The following is a 13407-nucleotide window of genomic DNA, read 5'->3' on the forward strand; positions in this document are numbered from 1 at the left end:
CCGCTGCACATGAGGCAGGAAGAGTCGCATACAAGACGCACAAAATGGGGGTTAAGAAACCGCACAGCGTCCAGTGAGGTAGCCACCTCACCAATCATCCCTGCACCGAACAGGGATGGGTCGTTCACTGTGCCAGGAGCGTTACCTGGCTGAACGCTCTATGGCAGGCTGGGAAACCACCGATCCACGACCTGCGACCAGGGGGATCAGCCCGAGACCCAGCCCGCATGATCCTCTTCGTCAGAAGAACTAACTAATGCTGACAAAAAGAACAGCTAAGTAAAGAGAGAGAAAAAACTCAAACAAAAAATCAAAAAAGAAGAAAGAGGCTGGGGCACAAAGCCCCAGCACAGAGAGAACCAGCTACTCCTGACAAGCTAGACATTGAAACTGAGGTATGGTTGCAGGAAGTAGGAGGGTATTGACTGAGGGGACCACCCCTTGAGGGTGGGATATGTTAAAAGCTTTAATGTTAACATATTCTGTTGCCTAGCTACTCCTTCGGAGCAAAGTCTAATACCCATTGTGACGAATATGAAGAGGCGGCGACTGTCGGAGGACGTAAGAGAAAAGAGAAAATTTTGAAAGAAAAAAAAGTTTTTCTCCTTCACTGATGTGCCTAGATGAGCAGGCACTGATGGGCACTGACTGGCAGTAATCAGTGCCCTGATTACCTGTCTTTGTCTCCCCTGTGAGGAGCAGCTCTGACAGTGTGAGGCGAGGAGAGCCAAATAACCGCATTTCCTCATTTACATGTGACCGGCTGTGATTGGACACAGCCGATCACATTGGTAAAGAGTCATGTCATTGACTCTTTACCGAGATCGGGGTCGCGCCGTGTCCTAGCAACATGGCACGGCCACGATCGCTGTTCTGCGCGTCCCTGCGAGAGAGGCAGTTCTGGTGTCCCAGAACAATGGATGCACCGCTCCGCTGTCATTTGACGGTGGGTGGGTAAGAAGTGGTTAAATATTGTGCCTGGGGGGTTCCCTTAATGTGCCTGTAAAGTGGCACATCTGTACAATATATGGAGCCTGCTGCAATACTGACATTTCTAAAGGGGAAAAAAATTCAATTTAAACTTGCTTGCAGCTATAATGTATCGCCAGCTCCCGGCAATAGATAAAAAAAAAAAAAAAACACATCGTGGGGGTCCCCCCAAAAAATCCATACTAGACCCTTATCTGGGCATGCTGCCTGGCAGGTCATGAATGGGGAGGGGGGGTGAGGCGAGCGAGCGCCCCCTCCTGAACCATACTAGGCCACATGCCCTCAACATGGCACCCCAAAGTACCTTGTCCCCATGTTGATGGGAACAAGGGCCTCTTCCCAACTTTGGGCTACGTCAACCCAGCTACATCACTTGGTGGCGCTGCCTCCTGATGTCACGTGATGTCTGAAGGGGCGGTGACATCAGATAACTTAGCCAGGTGGTTCTGCCCCTCGCCTATAAAAGAACTGTCAAAGCTGAAGATCGGGCATATGGTGGGTAGCCTGTTAAGAGACGAAGCGTTTTTTATTTTTTTTTCTATTTTTCAGGTCTGCGGGCGTTGTGATTGACGATGGATTTACATCGAGGGCCACTTTTTTTTCTTTTTAATAAAGGACTTGTCAAAAACTGTTCCCTGTGGTTTTTACTTTTGTGGTGAATGAGTAGAGGTACAATGTACCCGATACCTATTCACATAGGCGGGGGAGGGGGGAGACGGGGGCCTCCTTGTTAAAAATCGCTTCCAGATTCTGATAAGCACCCATCTGCAGACCCCCACAACCGCAGCCCAGGGTGGTCGGGAAGAGGCCCTTGTCCCCATCAACAGGAGGACAAGGTGCTTTGGGAGGCACCCCAAAGCAACCTCCTCATGTTGAGGGCAAGCAGCCTGGTATGGTTTAGGAAGGGGGGCGCTCGCTTGTCCCCCCCCTTTCCTGGCCTGCCAGGCTGCATGCTCGGATAAGTGCCTGGTATAGATTTTGGGGGGGACCCCACGCAGTTTTTTTTTTTTTTTTTTTATTCCGTCATATGGTTTCTCTTCACCGCCTTCCTGCCTGGACTAATTTTCAGCTTTCAGTGCTCATTGGCGTCTATGGGAAGTATTGGTCAGCTTGACATGGCACTGCTCCGTTTTTAACATTGGCCTCTAAGGGAAATCTTGGTCAGCTTGACATGGCACTGTTCATGAACCACAAGTGACAGGGACACAAAACTTGAGAAGTACGGGGAGGGGACCCAGGACTACAACATATCCATACATTTTAAAAGTGGTGTATGCCTGTACACTACTCTGACTGCACTAAACTCACTATCCACTAACCATCGTCACACACTAAACACGGCTGCCGTGTAAGAAGCAGCCTTATAGAGTGTGAGGCGTTGACTTAGCCCCTGAGCCACTATTGGCTAAAGGCACTCTGCCTTTGGCCAATCATGGCTTTCACAGTACATTGTGCTGTGATTGGCGTAAGCATACAAGTTAGGTGCATGCTTTGGCCAATTATCAGCAATCAATTCACTGCAACAGCGCAGTGCATTATGGGGTGCTCACCGGCGGGTGAATTTCCCGCCAAGCGCCCCATTTGTTTGCGTGTTCAGCGAACACACGAACAGCTGATGTTCAACTCGAACACAGAGCCCATCCCTAGTGAGGGCCAATGAGTAAAATCATTGAAGGCAGGCAGTAGGAACCGATCAAAGATCAACGCGACTCTTGACTAAAATCCAGCAGGGTCCAAATGCCAGGCTAAGGACAACCATGCTGGGTAGCTACCAATTGGAGGGGAAACCTCCAACAAGGAGTCTAGATTATAAAAGAAAAATGAAGAGCAAAAATTGCTAAAAAAACAAACCAACCTCAAAAAGTCTTTACAACCAAAGAGCCAAGGAAAAGTCATTCATCCTTCTAGACTAGCAAAAAACCAAGACACTCTAGTTCAGCTACCCGTATAACTCCCTCATTACCAGAGTATTTTTGCTTGCTAGTATTCAAACCGCCCATAGGTGGCAGTGTAACTGAAAACTTTAAGAAATCCTGTGTTTCTCAATGGACAAGAAAGAAGTAAAAGATTAATTATAACTTTCAAAAGAGATTCCATGGTCTTGGGGTCTAACCACCCCTAAAGCATTTAAACCAATGCAAAGTTGCAGAAACCTACTTTAGAATGTATGAGGCTGGTTAAGTTCTGTGTTCAGTAGGATAATACATTATTTGTGTATGAATCAGATGGGGTATTAAATTCATTTCAATAAGGCTACGGAATTGTGGACAGTTGATGCAGCATGGTATTATTCCAAATGGTGAGTGCATGTACAACGTCTTTGAAAAACAAAATTCTCTTGGCAGATTTCCAGATAGAGATAACAACTTTGTGAAATTGGGATTGTTGTTAATGGTCCATTAGTGCTTCCAACAGTGTCATCAAATGAAATACGTCAGCTGTCTGAATCAGATGAGATTCAGGAGTTCTCCAGAACCAACCCATGGAGCTAGGTGATGGAACTATAAAGCCACATATTTATAACATGGACCTTTGGAGCTCCCAGTATTGGCCACATATTTACCTTTATAAATGGTGGTAAGAAGTCTATAAAGAAAGGCTTGGCAAAACAAAAAGTGAGCAAATGTGCTGAAGTAAGAGCTATTGGACAAAGTAGAAAAGGGAGCTGAAAAACCACTCCTTTATTACAGAAGGATTGCGAAAATATGATTGATTTCTGTTAGTCACCTATGCATGAAGTTCTCAAAAGTAGCCAAAATATATTTAGTGGATCTGAATGAGGACAATATTGTGCTGAGAGATAAATAAGTATGCAAAGGCAGCCCATAGAGGAGTCCTTTTTCCCATTCACCCAGCAAAAAAAAAAAAAAAGAAAACTGACCCGATTCCCTCATCCACACAATCAAGGGGGATGAAGGAATCCTCCTCCCTGTGTCATTGCATTCTGTCACTTCCCCATCATCAGAATACACAGAGGATTAGCATTGCAGGCTATAGACTGCAGTGCTGATCGAGCAGGGATAATCTGACAGGGTTGTACAGAAGTCGACGCTAGTACCCAGACCTAGATCAAAATTTAGCCAGTCCCTGCTGAACCTGCCAAATTTTGATCTATGTATGGCTGACATATTGTCAAATTGATTTTTACACCTTACCAGCAAAAATTAGATACATTTGGCTTGACTCAATCCAAAAGGTATTTACCCAAATTCTAATTATTTCTGTGTAAATTACTAAGGTGGCACATACAAGCTAATGCGGTTTGTAACAACTTCCTTTATTAGGATTGTCAAGGGTTTAAACCCATCCGCTGGCCCACTTCATAGGAAAGTGAATGTTTAACATTTTATTAAGATGCTGAGGAAAAACCTATTATTGTAAAGGGGAATAGAAATATAAAAATTGGAATCTTGACAAACCTGTAAATTCCATATCTTGGCATACAGGACAGGACACAGGAACTGATTCCTGGAGCGAGAGTTCTATGCCACTACCTTCAGGTGATTAGACACTGAAAAAAGTGTTTCTGGGACCGCCCCCAGGATATCCATAAAACCCTACACACTCTGAGGCTCGTTTTTTTTTTTAGCAAGCAGTTAGGTCATCACAGAGAAAACAGGAAAGAGAGACCTGTATCCAGTGTTAATTTAGTCGACTAAAACGTTTTCGTCGACTAAATAAACACAATTGTAGTCGACTAAAATACGACTAAAACAATTCAGATGACTAAAACTAAAATGGCATTTTAGTCTTAAGACTATAACTAAAAACGAAATAAAAAATTGACATCATCAAAAGTAACACTCCTCTGCTGGCCATTTCTATATCGGCAACACAATTCCATCCAGAGCATGTAATAATAGCACATTAAAGTTTAAACATGTATTGCACCACCGCATACGCATAAGTAAGGAGCATCTACTAAGCTGCTGAAAACTAAACAATTAAGAAAAAAGGCTTTTCTTATATATTTTTCCCTAATATTTAATGTTGGTAATATATTCAGGTAATATGTGCAATGACATTACAGCCAATGGAGTTTACAGCAGTGTTAATTTCGTCAATGAAAACGTTTTTGTCACCCGCATTTTTCAACTGACGAAAACGAGACGCAAAGTATAGCACATTTTCGTCAAATGACGACAACTATGACGAAAATCAAATCCGTTTTTGTTAACGAACGAAAACTAAACGAGAATGTGAGGCAGGGACGTTTTCCCAACTTCCGGTTTTCACGGAGCTCGGCCTGTGTGGCGTCTGGCATGGCGTGCCCCGTGACATCCGACGTGAGGAGTGGACTACTACAAGAGTCGACTCGAGACCAGTCACCTGACCTCACCAGAGCACTGCAGCACTACAGCCAGACGCGCCAGGCTCGACTCATCACACGGCACTGGCACCCGGCCACCACCACATCCAGAGCAGAGCACCCACTGTGAGTTAACAGCCAGGCCAGCTATTACTGCCTCCCTGATTCCCCTCAGACCACTCACCAGTCACCACTGGCATCCGATTCCGCCATCCATCCAGGACTGTGTGCGTGCATATAGGCCGCTGAGGCCCGCCCGGCCCATCCTGTTCAACAACTTCAGTTCAGAGTCAGACCAGAGAGCACCCTTAAACCTGAGACCCCCATCCAGCACTCTGAGCAGCACTGTGTGCACTCGCTGCACTGACTGCAGGCAGCAGCATTACAGGCCTCCTCTCTGACCTGACCATGACCAATTAGATGACTAAAATGAGTTTTAGTCGACTAAAATGTAGAACGTTTTAGTCGACTAAAATGTACTGGAGTTTTAGTCGACTAAATACGACTAAAACACTTGCAGAAGACTAAAATGGGACTAAAACTAAAATGCCATTTTAGTCCTAAGACTAAAACTAAATTGAAATTTGCTGCCAAAATTAACACTGCCTGTATCCTGTGCTCAAACTTGAAATTTACAGGTACATCAAAATTCTTATCTTAAAGTGCTTGTAAACCTCAGACATGAAATATGAACAAAGCATATCCCCCTATAGTGTGTACTCAGTTAAGAGCACTAAGTGCAATTTCTGTTGGCTGCTTCATTCCCCTGCCATCAGCATGAATCCCCTCTGACAAGTTTTCCTGACAGAGACAAAAAAAAAAAAAAATAGTGACAAGGGAGGGAGCTCCAGCTGATTGACAGCCTCAGCTCTGTTCCTGGGAGCTGCGTGAAGGGAGTGTATTCTTCCCTCCAATTAGCTCTCAGAACTCTCCAGAGTTTAACTCCAGTTCTTCGCCCCTTTTTTGAATTCTCGGATGAGCTTTAAAGCATTTGCTACCATAAAAAAAAAAAAGATACTATTCCCTTAAAGCATGTTATACAGCACAGTGCTTGTGCTGTGTCATTTGGCCCCTTGTAACACCTAAAAAAAACCTGGCTGATCCTGCCAGTTTCTACCCTCCCCTTGGTACACTGACCACAGTATATCATGGCTGCCGAGCCCCGACACCGCGGTCAGTGTACGTGCCACCGTCATCCGCAGCCCTGCTCTCTGTCTCCTGTGTCTTCCTCTGTCCTCCTCCCTCCCTGCTGTGTCAGCGCCTGCCCCTTCACTCCTGCTGCTCTCATATTTATTAAAAGATAATTAAATCCCCTCTGTAATAGAACACTAAGTGCTCCTGTGCCTGTCTTATAGAAAAAAAATATGTGATCTGTACTTGTATCACAGCGGCTCCCAGCAATCACGTGACCGCTCGGCTCTCTCTCCTCTCTTCCCCGGCGTCAGCTGCAGTGCTCAGGCCCACCCACTGGAGCTGTCAGCAGGACAGAGAAGAGAGCTAAGGGATCAGCTGATCGCCGGGAGACGCTCTCATATTAGACACAGATGGCATATTTTTTCTATACGACAGGCATAGGAGCACTTAGTATTATATTACAGAGGGGATTATATTTTTTAGTAGTGGCTTACTACTTTAAATATTCAGCACTTTGAATGAATGAAGAGAAGATGTAGATAACTGCAGATAAAGCGGTACAACTTAAGTAGGAGTTGTTGTTTCAGCTCCGTGTGTCACCCGAGGCCAGCCACTTTACTGGGTATATGAGAGGGGGGGGGTTACAATCACTTTAATCTTACAGTAGTAACTGAAATCTTAGACCATGGGAACACCAATGCGATATATCGAGGCCTGGGCCACAAAACTAAAACATCAGCAACAGGCCAAAAGGAAGAACAAGAGTTAAAAGACATGAATAGACAGTCAATAGAAAGCACCCTACAACCACAGATTGACAGAGGCTCCAAATCACACATCAAGCACAAGGCCCGTGGGCCAAATCCAGCCCTCCAGGCTTTATTAAGTGGCCCTCGCACCCAGTTCTGCAGCCGGAACATGGTGAAAATCCATTCTACCACCTCCGGCCCTCCGCTCCCCACTGTCACTTGTAAACACAGCAGCTCCCGGAAGTAACAGGTCCCTGCACCACACAGGTAGGTACTAGAGGCAGGCCAGGTAAAAGACAGCGATGCAAGAAAGCTTTGGGGGGGGGGGGGTTGGGTTACACACTGCATAGTGCACCTCTAAACCCTACACTCTGTACTTAATGCACTCCTGAACTCTGCATGTAGCACACCCTAGATACAACTGGCCCTTTGAGGGCAATCATACTGCTTATGCGGCCCTTTAATATCCCTGTTCTAGATGGTGAAGGGAGAAACAGGTGGTGGTCCTGCAACTTATGAGGAAAAATAGGTGCAAAATGCTGTAAAAATCTTAAGAGTGCTAGCAACTTTTGGAGAACTGACAGGGTGGAGAAGGAGTGACTGCCTTTTCCCCGAGGACAGAAGCCCTGGGGGGGCGGGGGGGGGGGGGGAACGGTCTCAAAATAGTCAGCCCATACCTAAGGGATGCTAAGAGTCTGAAAAAAAAAATCCACCCAGACACCTCATGTAAAACCCCACAGACAACGTTGTCTCAGTGAGCACATTAAAAAGGGCCTCATTCACTCTCTCACAGACCGGAGCTGTACAACATTCCTATTCTTGTAAATGGATGACTGAGGGGTCAATAAATTGTTCCAAGTCAATAAGCAGCACCCCGTTGCTTGGAACCAGTTCCCAACAACTTCTATAAATCTAAAAACAAAACATGGAAAAAAAAAAAAACACATCAATTAAGATGAAATCAATAGTTGAAAATGCCCATAGCCAGTCACAGGTGATCGAAAATCACAGGTGTAATACCGCCAGCAGAGTTCATCATTGATTGCTGAAACCCAAGTATCAAAGTTCAAACTGTTAATAGAGCAGTAAACTTAGTGGACCTCATCACGTCAATATGCCCCTGGCTCTCAGTGCGGTGGCCGACCTGCTAAGATGACAGTCCAAAGAGTCCCCATGTGCAGAGTCGTTGTGCAAACATGGTAGCAACTGAAATTACTGACTACTCAAAAGGTGCAGGTAAACATTGACAGCTGAAGGCCATGAGGGATGGAGCATTTCAGAGAGAAACTAACAAATTGGCTCACGGATTTCTGAGTTAAAAGGAATGTTTGCCTGTGGCCACTGCAATATGTGCAAATATGTGGATAGATCCAGTGTCTTCTCTGACTCTAGTGGTCTAAATAATTTTGAGATAAAACAATTTATTAACTGTGCCACTTCAAGGGTACTCTATATTTTAGAGTGCCCATGTAAAAAACTATGTTGACAAAACGAAATGCCAGCTGCGTGTGTGATTTGGTGAGCATCTCAAGAGTATCAGACTCAAAGAAGAAACTCCTATTGGTCTACATTTTGCTGCAGTACATGAGGGAAATCCTAGGGGCCTAAAAGTAAATGGCTTCTTTGCCTTACATCTGTCTAGTCACAGGGGAAGACAGACACGGTCCTGCTGAAAAAGGAAAAATCGTGGAATTTTAGACTTGATACTTTGACCTTTAAAGGGTTAAATATTTAAACTAGTCTAAAAATCTTTTTGGAACCCTAATGTGCATTACTGCCCTTGGTTTTAAAGTACTGGGGAGCCTGCTGAACTTTGAATGGTATATCTCTTTAAGCTACTGCGTTTGGTGAATGAGATAAATGTGCCATGAATCGTTATAAGGTATCATTTCTAACTACTCTGCAGTTCTCACTCTCTACCACTAGATAGCGCTTTCTGACGTGGTAAATTCTTTGATTGGATATATGTGGGCTCCCCACTATAGATAGAAATAAAGGAATAACATCATCACGTCCTGACGAAACGTACGTGACGTATGCGAGACGAATTGACGTAAGCAGCGCAGAGGACCCTGCGCTCCAATCTGCGTTCCACCGGCCAGTTCTGGATCACATCTAATACCGGCCATTGACTTTAAACCAGCAACGGTGAAATCAGACAGGACAGCTTTGTCATGCCACTCATCCGAACCTACATGTATGCACAGGTCAGCACCGGAGTGGGATTTAGATTTCTAGGCAAAGAGGTAGAGGTAGGAGATCGATCGGGGGCCAAGATTGGTAAGAAACCCCAAGACACTCTTTGCTCCATCCCTCATGGCCTCCAGCTGTCACTGTTTACCTGCGCCTTTTAGTAGTCAGTAATTTCAGTTGCTACCATGTTTGCACAACGACTCTGCGTATGGGGACTCTTTGGACTGTCATCTTAGCAGGTTGGCCACCGCACCGAGAGCCAGGGGCATATTGACGTGATAAGGTCCACTAAGTTTACTGCGCTATTGACAGTTTGAACTTTGATACTAGGGTTTCAGCAATCATATGATTAACTCTGCTGGAGATAATACACCTACGGTTTTCCATGACCTGAGACTGGCTATGGGCATTTTTCAACTTTTGATTTAATCTTGATTTTTTTTTTCATTTTTTGTTTTTGGATTTATAGAAGTTTTGGGGAACCGGTTCCAAGCAACAGGAGATGCTCCTCGACTTGGAACAATTTACTGACCCCTCAGTCATCCATCTACAAGAATATGAATGTTGAATGGGGCCCTTTTTAATGGGCTCACCTAGACAATGTTTTCTGTGCGGTTTTATATGAGGTGTCTGGGTGGACTAATTTTTCTTTTAATTCTGCAATTAGATTTTTTTCAATAAAGTCATCTTACACCGTTTATGGTTCTCCTTAACTATCATCTTTTTTGGGTGTCCCTTAGTGGTCTCCCTGGTCTTTTTAGCTTCACGGATTAGGCAGTTGTGGAGGTACCCAGTCCCCAAGTGACCAAGAGGTGATAGGCTACATACATTTTTCAAATTGATGCGAGTGGGTTTAGGCTTTTGTGTTTATTTTTTCCTTCATGCTAAGAGTATGACCCAGGTACCCCAGACAGTACAAGGTCAGAAAAGGATGCCTTTTGATGGATCCTGCATTCTTCTAGGGCTAGGTTTGAACAACATTTGGTTGTATGGTTTAATAAATTTTACTGACAAGCCTTTTAGGAAGCTCCACCCCCCCCCCCCCCTGTTTTTACAGCTGCTGTTCTTGGCTTCAGCATGTTATCTTATGTGTTCATGCACACCTAGGCTGTTATCAGCGTTTGACAGGGGCGTTTTCTAGCTGGAAACCCCCCCCCCAGAACTAGTGGGTTTTGCGAGGAGTTTTTCAACTGGAATAATGCACTAACTGATAAAAGCATAAAAAAACAACAAAAAAAAAAAAAAAACAAACCCTGAAAAACATGGCTATTCGGCATTTATCAGCGTTTTTAAACCATAAGTTCATGTGGAAGTATAATTTTGCTAAACAAAAGCTGCTGCAAAACTCATTCTACAGCTACAGCTTTCTACAGTTAAGGCTACTGGCATTTTTATAATGCCCAGCGTGTATGAGGCCTTAAAGTGGTAGTAAACACTTGGATGGGTTTCTTGGGAAGAAGGTGGTTTTCTCCTGAAAGGTAATAAGATTATGTGCTAGTTGTTCCCAGGAGGATAAAAGCTATGGAAAAAAAAAACTACCCTTTAAACGACCTTTGTGCTTAGCACTGTGGTGTACAAGATATGTATAGTCAGGAACCTGTATGTAACTGTACAAGGAAACATTGCCTTAAAACTTGTCCACATTGCTATGGCCTTCCAGACTTCACCAGTCATGATGGGCATACTCCCGAAGGGGTCTTCCGGGTATGGACGTCATAGAACTGGACCACGGCTCAGGATCTGTATAGCACACTGTGGCCAACTCACTTTCTGCACTGCGTACAAAGATGAGCACCACACGCAGAACCCATAGCCTGATCAAACATTACAAGCTAGCCCCACTGATACACGGTCCAGGTACAGTTCAAGGTATACACCAAGGATAACCAATCTGGAAATCTGCTTGTGAGCCACAAAGCAATAAGCAGTTCGATAGTGATAGAAATGTCTGTCGTAATCTGAAAAAAGGAAACTAGTAAAAATTTGGAAAAAACAACCCTTCAACTGGAGAAAGGTGCCATCTAAAGACACTAGCAAAATCCGAGAACTTGTAGAGTTACATGGGTACACTGGGGGTGGCTAATCTGATCATCATATGGCAGGTAAGGAAGTTTTGGGGGGGGGGGGGGGTTTGAACAGCCAAAATCATATCTGCTTCAAACCCCCCCCCCCCCAACATGTTGAAAAACTTATCCCCTCAGCCAACCTCAGTGTTAACCCAAAATACACTGAAGCTGAGCGAACGATCTAGATATAAAAAAAGAAACTGGTGGAACCTGCGCTATGGTAACCTACTGGAAATAAAAGGCATTAGCTGCCTCCAACTAACCCCTATGGGTATGTTATCAAGGAGTTTGTGCAAAGGGTTGGTCTATGGCGCTACCTGTTTAAGAGGGGTTGTATGTCACCATGTGAAAAAAAAATGATCAACTGGTTAAATGTTGCCCATGTAGTGATGTGTTTCATAAAGTGCTATGGTGCATGTAGACATGTTGAAGAAAAGACATGGCTATTCATTTTTGAAGTGGTATTTCAATCTCAAAATAAAAAATAAAGTGCAAATACTGTAAAATAAAAAGGACACAAATCAGCAAAAACTTGTTTTAGTCCTACAGACAAAATTATCATCTGCTTTCTGTAAGCGAGACAGTCCAACGGGGAGAAGTCTGCTTTCAGTGTCAATCCTTTAGGAAGGGTACATGCCCAACAGAGCCATGTGAATCTTATAGCACATGGAACCAGGCATCTCACTTTCACAACACAGCCATGGGATCAATATTGCTAAGCAATGCATTGCAGGGAAGTAGAAATGACAAGCAGTCAAATGTTGATTTGGAAACTTTATTACCAAATTTCTTGGAAGGCTCCAAGACAGTCACAATGCTATCAAGCACATCTTTCATTTGCATTTCCAACAAAATGAACCAGAAACTAAAAACTGCATGTGAATGTAATCTCAGTGCAAAAATAAATTCTGCCTTTCAATTTCCACTGAAAAATCAGCTTGTAATAAAGAGTATGCAATAACTATAAGGCCATTCCTTGAAGATTTGCTTGTTTTCCTTCTGGCATGCATGAAAAGTGAAATGAGAGTTAATGTGCTTCTTCCAAATTACTGCAGTACTACCTCTAAAAGCACAGTAGTGTTCCAGTACTTTCAAAAGGTTCATTCTACAAAAGAAGCCCAATATGAAGTATACAATTCCACAGGAATTTGTGTTTTTTTTTTTCCTCCAAATTTACAAGGCATCTCTTAATCTAATCCTGTGCCATATAATATACAGTGCAAACAAATACATAACACTTAAATAAAAACATTCTAAAATTCCAAAATATAATAAATAGTCTTACAGACAGTGTTTGGTCACATCATAAAGAAACAGAACAAAAAGGAAAAAAAACCCTTTGGAACAGATCTTCAACTCCAAATGTGATAGGTAATGAGCTAAAAGGAACCAGGAACAGATTCCAGCGAGTCCCTGTGAGAGGAAATGAGGGTCAGGCCCCATTAATCCAAGTCCATGTCAATGGTTTCTTTCTCACTTGGATGGCATTTTCCATTCTGCTGAGAAGGGGGCACAGTTTTGTTTTTCTCTGAATTGCTGTCCTCACTGTGGTTGTTCATACCATTTACAGGTTTTTCTGACTTTGGCGACTCTGCCTTAGGCTTCAATTGCGTCACGATACGATGACAGGTGCTGTCCAATGACTAAATATAAAAGTAGGAAAAAAAGAAAAAAAAAAAAAAAAAATGATAATCATCAGTTTCCTGATATTTCACTAGACATAAGTCAACCATGGCTGAAACTGGCATTTTAAATGCCGGCCCAACCATCAGCCTGTCATGTCTCAGAACCAGAAATACAACAAACACTAGCAAACAAACCACGACCAATTCAAATTCTGCTCTACGAATAAAAATGGGATTTTTGACTTGCCGTAAAATCCATTTCTCTGATGTCCATTGACAGTTGCAGCTCCCGATATTCTTAACCATTATACCGCCCCCTACAGCAGTAGGAAAAAAAAAAA

General features: G+C 43.6%; 1 protein-coding gene across 1 annotated transcript in view; it reads right to left on the reverse strand.

The window, feature by feature from the left end:
• Positions 1-12628: 12628 nt before the first annotated feature.
• The window catches only part of HSPH1 (heat shock protein family H (Hsp110) member 1), a 72290-nt gene continuing 71511 nt past the window's right edge, over positions 12629-13407 (reverse strand). The window contains exon 18 of the mRNA XM_082245259.1: positions 12629-13084. Within this exon, the coding sequence (XP_082101385.1) occupies positions 12884-13084 (201 nt within the window). The 3' untranslated portion in view covers positions 12629-12883. The remainder of the gene's footprint in view (positions 13085-13407) is intronic.

Source organism: Pelophylax lessonae (assembly GCF_965119305.1).
Source record: "Pelophylax lessonae genome assembly, chromosome: 2".
Classification (NCBI taxonomy): Eukaryota; Metazoa; Chordata; class Amphibia; order Anura; family Ranidae; genus Pelophylax; species Pelophylax lessonae.